At 35.9% G+C, this 12,580-nt stretch overlaps 1 protein-coding gene across 1 annotated transcript in view; it reads right to left on the reverse strand.

Annotated features, from left to right (window-relative positions):
- The window catches only part of TBC1D20 (TBC1 domain family member 20), a 49,738-nt gene extending 37,915 nt beyond the window's left edge, over window positions 1-11,823 (reverse strand). Inside the window, exons 1-2 of the mRNA XM_053700281.1 lie at window positions 11,660-11,823; window positions 754-939 (exon numbers count right to left, since the gene is read on the reverse strand). Coding sequence (XP_053556256.1) covers window positions 754-939; window positions 11,660-11,690 — 217 coding nt within the window. The 5' untranslated portion in view covers window positions 11,691-11,823. The remainder of the gene's footprint in view (window positions 1-753; window positions 940-11,659) is intronic.
- Between the last annotated feature and the right edge of the window lie 757 nt (window positions 11,824-12,580).

Here is a 12,580-nt window from a genome sequence, read left to right on the forward strand (position 1 = left end):
TCACCTACTAATGACAGGGTTATGTGACACCACATAGGAAAGAGGGCGATTCCCTCTATCCAAACTGGGATCTCATGCCCATCTGTGTTTTATGGGGAGAATAGGTGCCCACTCCCCCTTGTTAAATACTGCAGAGATGTTTACATGGGGCAGATGATCACTATTACTATGGTGATCACTCACTACTTTACATTGTAGCAAAGTGTAATTTCTTCCGTGTTGTCACATGAAAAGATATAATAAAATATTCACAAAAATGTTAGGGGGTGTACTCACTTTTGTGAGATACTTTATGTAAACACAAAGGTGCAGAAGAAATCCTACACCCCTGGGGGGGGGGCGTATTTTCAGTTGCTGGCTCTATATATTGGTCTCTGTGTATACAGAAAGATAGAACAAGAACTTTGTGTCTGTAGAGATAAGATAGTGAGGTCTACTACTCGCCCTGCAAACCAAAACCATTTGATTGGACTGTGGTTTCAAGTAGCATATACAAATGAGCAATTTCCTATACCTCCTGCACTAATGCAGATTGCATAACTATCACAAGACTGTCCCAGAAGCTATGAAACACCCTAAAACATGCTGTGCCCAGGAGTTCTTCATACACCAGGTGACAAAAAAAGGAGAACCCCTTAATCCTCTAGGAGCCCTTGAAATGTAATGGCTGCTCCAAAACTACTGAGGCTCTGGTAACAAGCGCCTACCCCCTTCAGTTTTATCTACTTACAAACAGAATTTCTCTTCTCATACCTGGAGGAAGAGGCAAATCCTCCATGCTGACATTAAGCAGTCTTGGCCATACTTGATATCGGATCTGGTCTGTCAGAAGTCCACCCTCACTGATCGCCATACGCCGTAGAGCAGCCACATCTGGAGGGTCTTTGCTTAGAGCCTTCTGGATGTCACAAAGTTTTCTGCGCCGGCGAAACTCCTTACCTGAGGTACGTGACAAAGAGCAACAACATTTTGTGGTAGAAGGTCAAAAAATATGAATCAACATTCTATTATGTGTATGAACACATACTTATAAAGGTGAAGTTAAAGCTTAACAGGAAGCAAACATTTATATACACCTGGCCCTTAAAAAGGTACAATAATCACCTTGTAATTAAAAGACATTTCAGTTAGTCACAGTCATTATGTTAGTATAAAATGAACTGTTTTGTTGCCATTATCTGCTAAAAACATTTAGGGAAAGATATGTAGCAGGCTTAGCCTTGAGAAGTCTGCAGTGTTGTATTTCCAGCTCTGAGAATTAGAAAATCCACAAATTACATGAAAAGGTGGCAAATTAAATAAAGTACACTGCAAAAAAAAAAAAGTGTTAACATATTTTTATTGAGGTTTGAAATCTAAAGCAATACAGACAAATCGTGAACAATTATAAGCAAAATGTACATTTATAGATAAACACTATTTAATAGTCACAAGACACCCTCAAAACAAATAACATTATCACAAGTATATGCAACTGAACACACCAAGTACATCTCAATTTTAAATATTATGGGTCCAATTTACTAATGTGCAGACGAACAATGTTCCTGACTTAAGAACCGGTCTGTTTGCCTTTGGGAGCCAATGGGCAGCGGCCAATGAACGTCCACTGCCCATATGTACTATTGCACAAGGATTGCCTTGTGCAACATCGCGTAAGAGCAGCACTTGTCAATTACTTTAAACAAACTGTGTGAGGTGGTGGAGAGGTTAAGAAGCTTCTTACATTGCAGTAAGCAAACTCGCATGAGTGAGCATGTCAGCAATGGTTCCAAAGCAATGTTTGCTACTTAGTACATGGAGCCATATGTCTGTAAATCTATATTAAAGAAAGTTTTTAGAAAACTATGACATAAAGTCCCCTACAATCAAAGTATTTCAAATGAAGCCTGAATGACTATTAGAGAGCTCCGCATCAAACTATATAAAAAAAAGTAATAAAAAAATTAATACTATTGCAGCCTAGTATTAATATATAAAAAAGATAGTTTAAGGCTGTATAAAGACTAGAACTTTACATGATATAGTTTTGTTATAGACATAAAGGTTAAATAACAAATATCAGAACAACACAGACATATATAGACATATAATCGATTAATTGTCCGATTATTTTTTTGATTTATCGACTAACCGGAAAAAAAAAAACAAAACAAAAAAAACATAAGACTACAACTTTACATTAACACAACTGTTTGTCCAATTTTTAAACAGTAGAACAATTTTTTTTTATAATTAAGCAAAACACCACAAACTGTTTCAAAAGAGGTAGAACTAGATAGAGGTAGACTATCACATATCCCACCTTTCAGAAACTTTAAATTGAAATGCAAAAACGTCAACATGATCACATGCTCCTGGCTGAGGCTCGCTCTCTTTTTACAAGCTATTTTGCCTGCAGCAGATAAGAAGCGCTCAGATTGTGTTGAGGTGCCCGAGTAGGTTCTTGCCAATATCGCCAAGGTGGGATATTTATCTTTGTTAAGAGTCCCCTTGCATTGGTGGAGAGTTAACAAAGTAAGCCAGGACTTCATTCTATCATAAAATATATCTTGAATATCTATATGCAATGGTAAATAACCAGCTATAAGGTTAGGGAAAAAATATCTAGTCCGATTTGGTGCTTATTACAATTAATTAAACTATAAAAAAACAAAAGTAAAAAGCTCTAAAGACTTGATATATATAACAATAACAGGACAAAGCCTTAAACATTTATCTGTGGAGTATATACAATCAGCAATAGCAAGCAATCAGCGAATAATTGTGCAAACAGATAATAGTGCACATAAATTCAAATAACAAATGCTATCAATCTAGGGCTAGGTGTAAATAATAAGTTCAGCACTGTATCATGCAAAGCATAGTTCCAAATCACCTGATTTTATAAAAACAATACAAATGATGACTCCTATTTTTGTTCTTGGTTGCACATAAGCCAGGAGTAGTTATAAACTTATACTGTCCTGAAAAATTGAGAAGTAAACATCTGTAGATGTCCTTTAGGCTAAGGGCATAAAACGCAATACCATGTGCAGGAGCTCATTGGAGTGAAGCTGGTGTCATGCACAGATCTACTAAATTGCAAACCAACTAATCAATTATGAGATTCGTTGACAACTATTTTCATAATTGATTATTATCGATTATTTTGATTAGTTGTTGCAGCTCTAGACATATATATTAGATATATCACAATCATACCAATAACATATAACAAGCATGTCATGTATTCTTTATATAAGATAATATAAAGCTACATGGGTGCTTAACATTCAAAAATAATAACTATAACCATATTAATGTCAGATGTCTTAATCCGTATTCTAAACAAGCAAACTCTTAAAGGGATACTAAACCCAAATTATGAAGTGAAACACAAAACAGAGGGGCGCCTCATGTGCAGATCAACCAAAAGTGAGCATGAAATCATGCAACCAAAATCCAAAAATGGGTACTCACATTTGGCAATAGCACACCAATGTGCTGGTAGTGACGTGCTGATATCTCAGGGTGTATCAGCTCACCCTCTCTCCAGGTGTTGCTCAGCCAGTTGAATCACAAGACAGATCTATGGATATGAAGCTCAACTCCTTGTAGCATTTAAATAGGAACAAAGGTGCTAGAACTGTGCTTAAATTTAAAAAAATGTTTATTTAAAAACAGCACATTAAAAACAAAAGCAGCGAGCCCAAGTTTTACCACCTATCTGCAATGCGTTTCTCGGCAACTGCCGTTTCATCAGGCATCTAGCACCTTGCATGGTTCAATGCTATTTAAACCTATTGAAAACCAATGAGCCAACAAACTAACAGATCTCTCTGCCCATTATGGGCGTGTATGACACACATGTGTAAGTGGTAATACAATAATCAAATAAAGTTAGTTTGTTCATGTTTTCCCAAAAAGAAAACATGAACAAACTAACTTTATTTAGTTAGTTTGTCTAATTTTGCAGTTTCTCAAAGCTGAGGTTGATCATTTGAGATCCTTAAGTGGTCTCCTTTATTCTAGAGCACCTTCTGCTACAATAACCGACATACAGGAGGTCCAAAAGTGACCTTATGATCATTATAGGTCTATAGTATTGATAGCATACTGATTATGTGCTGTTTCCCCTTTAGATTTACTTATATCTCATTGAATATTGATAATTATTGTACTTATGTTATTTTATTCTTCACAATGTTAATTTTCCCATTGTATGTATTGTAAACGCTATCAGCTTTACAGTGCTCTGTATGCTATAAATTAAACCTCAATAAAAATTATCTAAAAAAAAAAAAAATCAGCAGCGCTAGCTGCACAGCTGTAACTTTAAGTACTGTATATGTTTGTTAAACACATGGCATTACAGCGCCACTTGCCTGTTAATAGTGTATTATTTTAACACTATAATGACCCTTTAAGAAATTCTGAGCAGCAAAACTTGTAACTTTGTACTATAGTAGATAAAAGTTCTGGAAAGTCTTTAGCGCAATCTTGGGAAACCCTACCTATTTAGAGAAGCTTTGCCACCTCTCCTCTGTTTTTTATCATAACCAAAATAAATCTTTAACTGCCTTCACTCCCTGCTGCAACTACAATAAACGTGGCAAGTGTTCTCCACAGGACCTATTTAATGGCCACTCCACCCAGCTGATTTCAGTAATCACCCAGCTAAAATGTAAGCCAATATTAAGGAAAATCTAGCTTATATTACATTTTTTTCAATATATGTGGCACAAATTGTCATTCAGTCAATTTTTGTTAAATTATGGAATCAATTTGTGCCTTGGATAGTTTAGTAAAATTTAAAAAGCAAAGAAAATGTTATAATATTGCAAATTATGACACTCCCCCTGCCAGGCTACTTTATAATGGCACCAAGCTAGATACCAACGCCACCTGGCTGGCAAAATCTTCTGTGGTGAACACTTTATGCCTGTGCTCCCTTAACCTGTAGACTATAAGCTCTTCAGAGCAAGGATCTCATCCACCCCTAACATTTTTTAACATTTTTTGTTTAGTCTGTTACATATTTTATCTTACCTCTTACCCTTTGTCATTGCATACACCTACCTTTTTTACCAAGCGCTACAGAATTTTGCAGCGCTATACAAATAAATTATAATAATAGTAATACTCTTAACTTGATGTTCCTTCAGGATAGTAGCTTTGATAAAGAGTCCATTTTGTTCAAAAATATTAAATTAGTACATGACAACTCTCACAAGGAGTTAATATTTGAGGTAAACTCCCTTAAGACCTCATAAGAGATTACAGACTGCAGGCCCCAGCCAGAGGACAAGAAATTAACAAAAAAAGTTTGCTTTATTCCGCAGAACTTATCAAATAGAACAGTGAATGCAAGTCTGTTAGATGTCTTCTCCAGCTGAAGATATAGATGAGATTGCGAAAGCCTCTCCGAAAGACAGCAAATATGCAACTACTATGATGAAAGTCCCCTTGCAAGGTTGTTTAACTTTGCCTAACTATATACAAATCTCAATATGTTTACTATTCCTTTAAGAATTTCAGCTTACAAGAGTAAGTGGTCTGGTAACACTTTCCAGCAGCAAGTTGAAAAAATAGTATCAGCAGTGCTGAGGTAATGCTATGCCTTGCTGTGATCTCATGAGATTTCATAGTAAACTTCCTTAAAGGGGCATAATACTCATATGCTAAATCACATGAAACTGATGCAGTATAACTGTAAAAAGCTGACAGGAAAATATCACCTGAGCATCTCTATGTAAAAAGGAAGATATTTTACCTCACAATCTCCTCAGCTCACCAGAGTAAGTTCTGTGTAAAAAGTTATACTCAGCTGCTCCCAGCTGCAGGTAAAAATAAAAAAAAATGAAGAAATGAACAGCAGCCAATTAGCATCAGCAGTGCTGAGGTCATGAACTCTTACTGTAATATCATGAGATTTGACTTAACTCTCATGAGATTTCATAGTAAGCTTCCTTTACCTGATTGGTGAAATAATATGAGAGTTCACGAGGCTCATCCACTAAGCTGTCCCAGGACAGACACACTAAAATGCTGCTTAGAAATCCTTTACAATGGGATGTGGCTACTGAGGAACTTTTGAGGTAAAATATCTTTCTTTTTTACATAGAGATGTTCAGGAGATATTTTCTAATCAGCTTTTTACAGCTATGCTGCATCACTTTCAAGTGTTTAAACATTTGGGTATTATGGCCCTTTAAACTGAATATGGAAATAACATGGCTGTGCTTGAACATGCCAGATACACACTCCCTTGCAAGTCCTGGGACTAGTATCCTGATTGGATGCTTAAAATCCCTTTACAATTTAGTGTGAATACTTAGGAAATTTTGAGGTAAATATCATCCTTTTTTACACAGAGATGTTTAGGTGATATTTTCTAGTCAGCTTTTGACAGCTATGCTTTATCACTTTCAAGTGCGTCAACATTTGAGTATCATGTCTCTTTAGGAAGGCATAAAAAACTGTACTCTAGCTACATGTTCTGCTTACATACACTAATCTATTTTCAGACCCCTGCTTAAAAGGGACAGAAAACACCTTGAGATTTTTACATAAAATATTTAGTTATGCATAAGGAAACAACTTTGCAATATACTTTCATTATTTATTTTGTCCCCTTTTCATGTCATTTATCTCTGAAAATAGAGCAAATGCTAACTTTCAGACCTTAAAATGCACCTTGCTGACTTATCAAGGCTATAACCCTGCTACATATCTATCCTTAAAGTGAATGTAAATTTTGATGATAAAGTGCCCGGTTTTTAAAAATTCGATTAAAAACATGGGCACTTTAATTCATCAAAATTAACATTTCATTTGTGTTGTGAAAAAACAACAACTTACCTTTTAATCTTGACAGCCGCTCCTCCTTCCGCCCATCGCAAAGCCTCATCCTGGGTCTAAAATGAGGAATCCGGCTTCCTCCAATCACGGCTTTGAATCAGAAACTGATTCCCCCAGGGGGGAAGCTGTGATTGGAGGATGACCGATCCATCATTTCTGACGTCAGAAATGGCTTTTCGTCGACCGGGGGAAGCTGGAGCGGCTGTCAAGTTTAAAAGATAAGTATTTTTTCACAACGAGTGAAATGTAAATTTTGATGAATTAAAGTGCCCCTGTTTTTAATCGAATTTTTAAAAAACGGGCACTTTAGCATCAAAATTTACATTCACTTTAAAGGGAATAGAAACCCAACATTTTTCTATCATGTTCAGATAGAGTATACCATTTTAAACAACTTTCTAATTCACTTCTATTATCTAATCTGTTTCATTCTCATGGTATCATTTGTTGAAGGAGCAGCAATGCACTGCAGGTTTCTACCTGAACACATGGGTGAGCCAATCACAATCGATAAATAAATGCAGCCATCAATCAACAGCAAGAACCTAGGTTCTCTGCTGCTCCTGAGCTTGCCTAGATAAACCTTTCAGCAAAGGATAACAAGAGAAGGAAGCAAATTAAATAATAGATGTAAATTGTAAAGTTGTTTAAAATTGTATTCTCTATCTGAATTCTGAATCATAAAATAAAATATTTGGGGTCCATGTCCCTTTAACTGATAAAAACTGCAAAACAATTCAATTTATACTAACTTTATGACCATGGTTATACTTGATGTTTGCAGATTAAAGCCAAGATTGAATTCTTCAAATAAGGCTAATAGTGGGAGGAGTTTGGCTACTGAAATATAATTGCTGTAAAAAGGTGGATGATCAGTTTTGCATCAACTATCATGATAGGAAAATCATTCTTTGTAATAGTAACTATGTTGAATCAATGCTAAACCTCCATAAAGGAATAGTCAAGTCAAATTTAAACTTTCATGATTCAGATGGAGCATGCAATTTTAAGCAACTTTCTAAATTACTCCTATTATCAATTTTTCTTTGTTCTATTGCTATCTTTATTTGAATGTAAACATAGGAGCCGGCCCAATTTTGGTTCAGCACCTGGGTAGCGCTTGCTGATTGGTGGCTACATTTAGACACAAATCAGAAAGTGCTAGCCATGTGTTGAACCAAAAATCGCTCTTACATTCTTGCTTTTTCAAATAAAGATAGCAAGAGAATGAAGAAAAATTGATAATAGGAGTAAATTAGAAAGTTGCTTAAAATTGCATGCTCTATTTGAATCATGAAAGTTTGATTTTGACTTGACTATCCCTTTAAGGGAATACAAGAGGGCATGCTACCCCAGTCTGCACATGTGCAAACATAGTTTGTGTTATATCTCAATATTAGTTTGGGATTGGTTAGCAGGGGTTATTTTGTTCTGGAGGACAGGGAAATCAGTACAAAGAATAAAACATAAAACAATATACTCATTTGACAAAATAAAGCTGCAGCATTCTTTGTAAAATTATTCTTATATATGAAGATTCATAATCATGTAGTTTACAGTTTTTGTTTAATGTCCCTTAAAGGGACATTATACACTAGATTTTTCTTTGCATAAATGGTTTTGTAGCTGATCCATTTATATAGCCCATACAGCTTTTATTTATTTTTTTAAACGGATACTTTTGTTTATTTTTAAATAACATTGTGCTGATTTTCAGACTCCTAACCAAGCCCCAAAGTTTTAGGAGAATACTGACGTATACCTACTCCAGCTTGCTCCTGTTTGTGTAAAGGGTCTTTTCCTATGCAGAGGAGTGGGGGGGGGGTGTCTGCTTTTTTTTTGCTATTGAAGCACTTGCAGTGGGTGTTCTAACTAATCGTTTTAACAGAGCTAAACTGGGAGCTTCTAAGTAAGATTTTAAACTGTTTTATACTGGATTATTATATCAGTATCTGTGCATATTATTCTTTATAGTAGTTTCTATTACATGCAGTTAAATGAAAATTAGTGTATACTGTCCCTTTAAACATTAAGATTGGTCAATAACCCCTAGTATACCAAGATTCTGTTTATCTTACACCATTATGAAAAAAAAATACCCATCATCTTCTAATTCCAAACTCAGTTTACGGATATCTTTTCAGCATGAAATTTTGTACCATCTCACTACTATCAGTTTCTCCTCCAGATGTATTTTGCTACCTTTTCAGTCCTTTTTCTTATTGTTGTCTTTTAAGTCCCTCTCACCACAGTCAGTCAGTATATGGCTTTTACCTCAAATATCTTCACTATTACATCACATATAACCTAAAATGCTAGAGCAGTGGTTTTAACCCAGTGTCATATAGTAAACTACAGAGTCATGACATTTATCCAGGTATGTTGGACATTTTTTTTAAGCTTCAATCATTTTTACATAGTTTTTGATGTGGGCATTTACGGGCATGATTGTTATTTAACTTGTTGTATGCAGTGTGAGTATGCAGTAAATGTCTGATGATATAATTATCTTAAAAACAAGGGTGTGGCATGCATTATTTGATACTTTAAAGTTTGCATAGTTAGTAAAAGTGGGAATTAATGCTCTACAGAACTTGGCTGGCTACACTCATGTTCAAGGATACAATGTAATAAGTGAATGAGATTTGCTGAGTAAAACATTCATGTGAAGGACATGGAAATATTGCATTTAAAAGGGATATAAAAGTCAAAATTAAACTTTCCTAATTCAGATAGAGTACATATTTTAAAACACTTTTAAAAGGGACAGTCTAGTCAAAATTAAACTTTAATTATTTAGATAGGGCCTGCAATTTTAAACAACTTTCCCATTTACGTTTATTAGCAAATCAGCTTTGTTCATATGCTAATGTATAAGCCTGTCAAGGTCGCCTCTTATCTCAGTGCATTTTGACAGTTTTTCACAGCTAGACAGCACTAGTGCATGTATGCCATATAGATAACATTATGCTCACATACGTGGAGTAATTTATGAGTCAGCACTGATTGGTTTAAATGCAAGTCTGTAAAGACAACTGAAATAAGGGGGCAGTTTGCAGAGGCTTAGATACAAGGTTATTACAGAGGTAAAAATTAAACTAATATAACTGTTATGCAAAACTGGTGAATGAGTAATAAAGGGATTGTCTTTCCTTTTAAACAATAACAAATCTGAATTAGATTGTCCCTTTAAATTCACTTCTATTTTCACGTTTACTTTGTTCTCTTGGTATCCTTGATGAAAAAGAATATGTGCATATCCTTTACTACTGGGAGCTAGCTGGTGATTGGTGGATACATAAACACAAAGGATTAGCTCCAGCCACAAATATTCTGTAAAAATTGAGCTTTATTCTTATTTCATATCAGGGTCGAAAGTATAAGAAAGCAACAATGTTTCAGCTTACAATCAGCCCTTAATCATGTCATGACTAAGGGCTAATTGTAAGCCGAAAAGGGTTGTTGCTTTGTTATATTTTGGACCCTGCACAGAACAACAATAAAGCTCAAATTTTAAAGAATATTCGAGGATGGAACCAATCCTTTGTGTTTATGTATATGCAAGTGGCTATTCCTGGGTTCCGTGCCTGACAAGTTTAGTGCTGTTTTCCCCAACTGAACTTTTTGTTTGGTGGATACATACATGTATCTCTTGTCACTGGCTCACCAGATGTTTTCAGCTACCTCCCAGAAGTGCATCGCTATTTTGAAGTGGATTTTAACTCTGTGTTTAATCCTTTTGCAGGAGTTAAACACACAGTTATATGCAAGAAATAGTACAATAATAAAAGAGCTAACATTTTAAAGCATTTTCTTTTTCTATTTGTATATCCCTTTAAAGATTAGCCTCCAAAAGGATAGCAAAATGATAAATACATCTTACTGTATTTATGTATTATATATCAATTTTGTTCTGTTTGCTCTCTCTTTCCTAAGAATGTAACCATACCCTATGCATTAGGTCTATTACAGGGGGGGGGGGTGCGTGTGTGTATATATATATATATATATATATATATATACACACACATATATATATACACATACATACACACACACATACACCATCCTTTATTCATCCCTAGCACTTCCTGAATGGTTTCATCCCTTTCATACTATGCAGGCAAACTGCATAGAAGACGTTTACTGTATATATAGTCTCCTCTGTCAACAAATAATAAGCCTCAGACACTTCCCTCCAAACTTTTATATCACAAATTCCTTTACAGTTCATCCCCTCTCAAAATATATCCTTTATTTTCCCAGTACTGTCTGATGCAATACTCCTTGTCATCTCATTTTCATATGTATCTGAACCTTCTACAGTATCTTCTTCCAACCATCTTGCATCTTCACACTATCTCAATTACTCTCCAGATTTCCATTATTTATCAAGTATCTTATTGTTCCATAATTACTGCATTAATATCCATCGACTCTTCTCTTCCATATGTCGTCTATCATCTAAAGTATTCCCTCTCATTTCCCAATTTATAGCATCTTAGTCTCCCGTTTTTTTACCTTTGAGTCTTTCCTACTTTCCAGTCTTTACTGTCTCTGTTCTCTAATGTCCTGTCAACCCCAGACGTCTTCTTCCACCCTATAACTCACTCTTATCTTCAATTAAATCAGTTATCTTAATATACACAATCTTCACAATTCTCATTCTTGTTCACTATCACCATTTAGTTATTAGCCCTACATTCACAACAGTAATTATCTGCTTTCCAATCTCTCCATATATTCCCTGCACCATTTCGTGTTTATTTCCTCCTCAAAATGCATTTACTCCGGTTTTCCGGTCCCTCTTGCTTACCGTGTCTCACTGGATCAGACTTCACGGACATCCTCCCGGAAAGGGGCGGATCTTCCGCCCCGTTACCGGCTTGTATTCGCTTTCTGGCTTCCGCCCATCAGCTTCATTACATCATCAAAAGATGACACCGACGCGGTGCTATGATGACTACATGATGTCTACACAGAGTAGAGTACACGTTGCGCTTGAAGGGGAGGACCGTGTGTGAGAGGAGGGCCCCGTGAACGTCTTATTTTGTTTATTGACTTATTTGTAGTAGTACACTCCGGTCTCATAGGTTTAATGTATCTGTTTGCTGTGGTTTATAACCGTTAAGTAAAATTGTATTTCATATTAACGTACTGCGCCACAGCAGTCCAGTCCTGCTTGGGACGTTAACCCCAATGAAGCATTGTGGCTGCAATGTTTCCGCAGTAGTGTTGCTACTGCTGGTGAGATGGGGAAGTGACTTGTGGGTTTCATGTCTCTTTAACCTTTTGGTTGCCAAAGAACTTTGCAATATAAGGGAAGTTGCAGTTGTGGAACATTACTTGTTTATATTGCACAAATGTTTATTGCTACAAGTTCAGGAGGCTTCCAGTGTATACTTGTCAGCTCTTCCCATAAACCCTTTGCAATGCAGGACTCGTTTGCAGGTTTATGTTTATAAAGTGTTTCTGTGTCAGAAACAGAAAATAAGTGTATTTTTACTCCAAACTGTTCCTTGTTTCCAAGGTGTCAGGAATATGCAGGTTAGTTATGTCAAAAATGTAATGTAAGAATGTGTAAAATTGAATCCCAAACCACAGCTGTTGCACCTGTGTATCTCAATTGCATACCTCCAAACATTTCAAAATTAAAAAGAGGGACAATTCAAAAGAGGGACCCCCCCCCCCCCCCCCCCCCCGCAAAAAATTGAAATGTGTTGGGTGGGGATAAACA

The sequence above is a fragment of the Bombina bombina genome, chromosome 1 (assembly GCF_027579735.1).
Source record: "Bombina bombina isolate aBomBom1 chromosome 1, aBomBom1.pri, whole genome shotgun sequence".
Taxonomy (NCBI): Eukaryota; Metazoa; Chordata; class Amphibia; order Anura; family Bombinatoridae; genus Bombina; species Bombina bombina.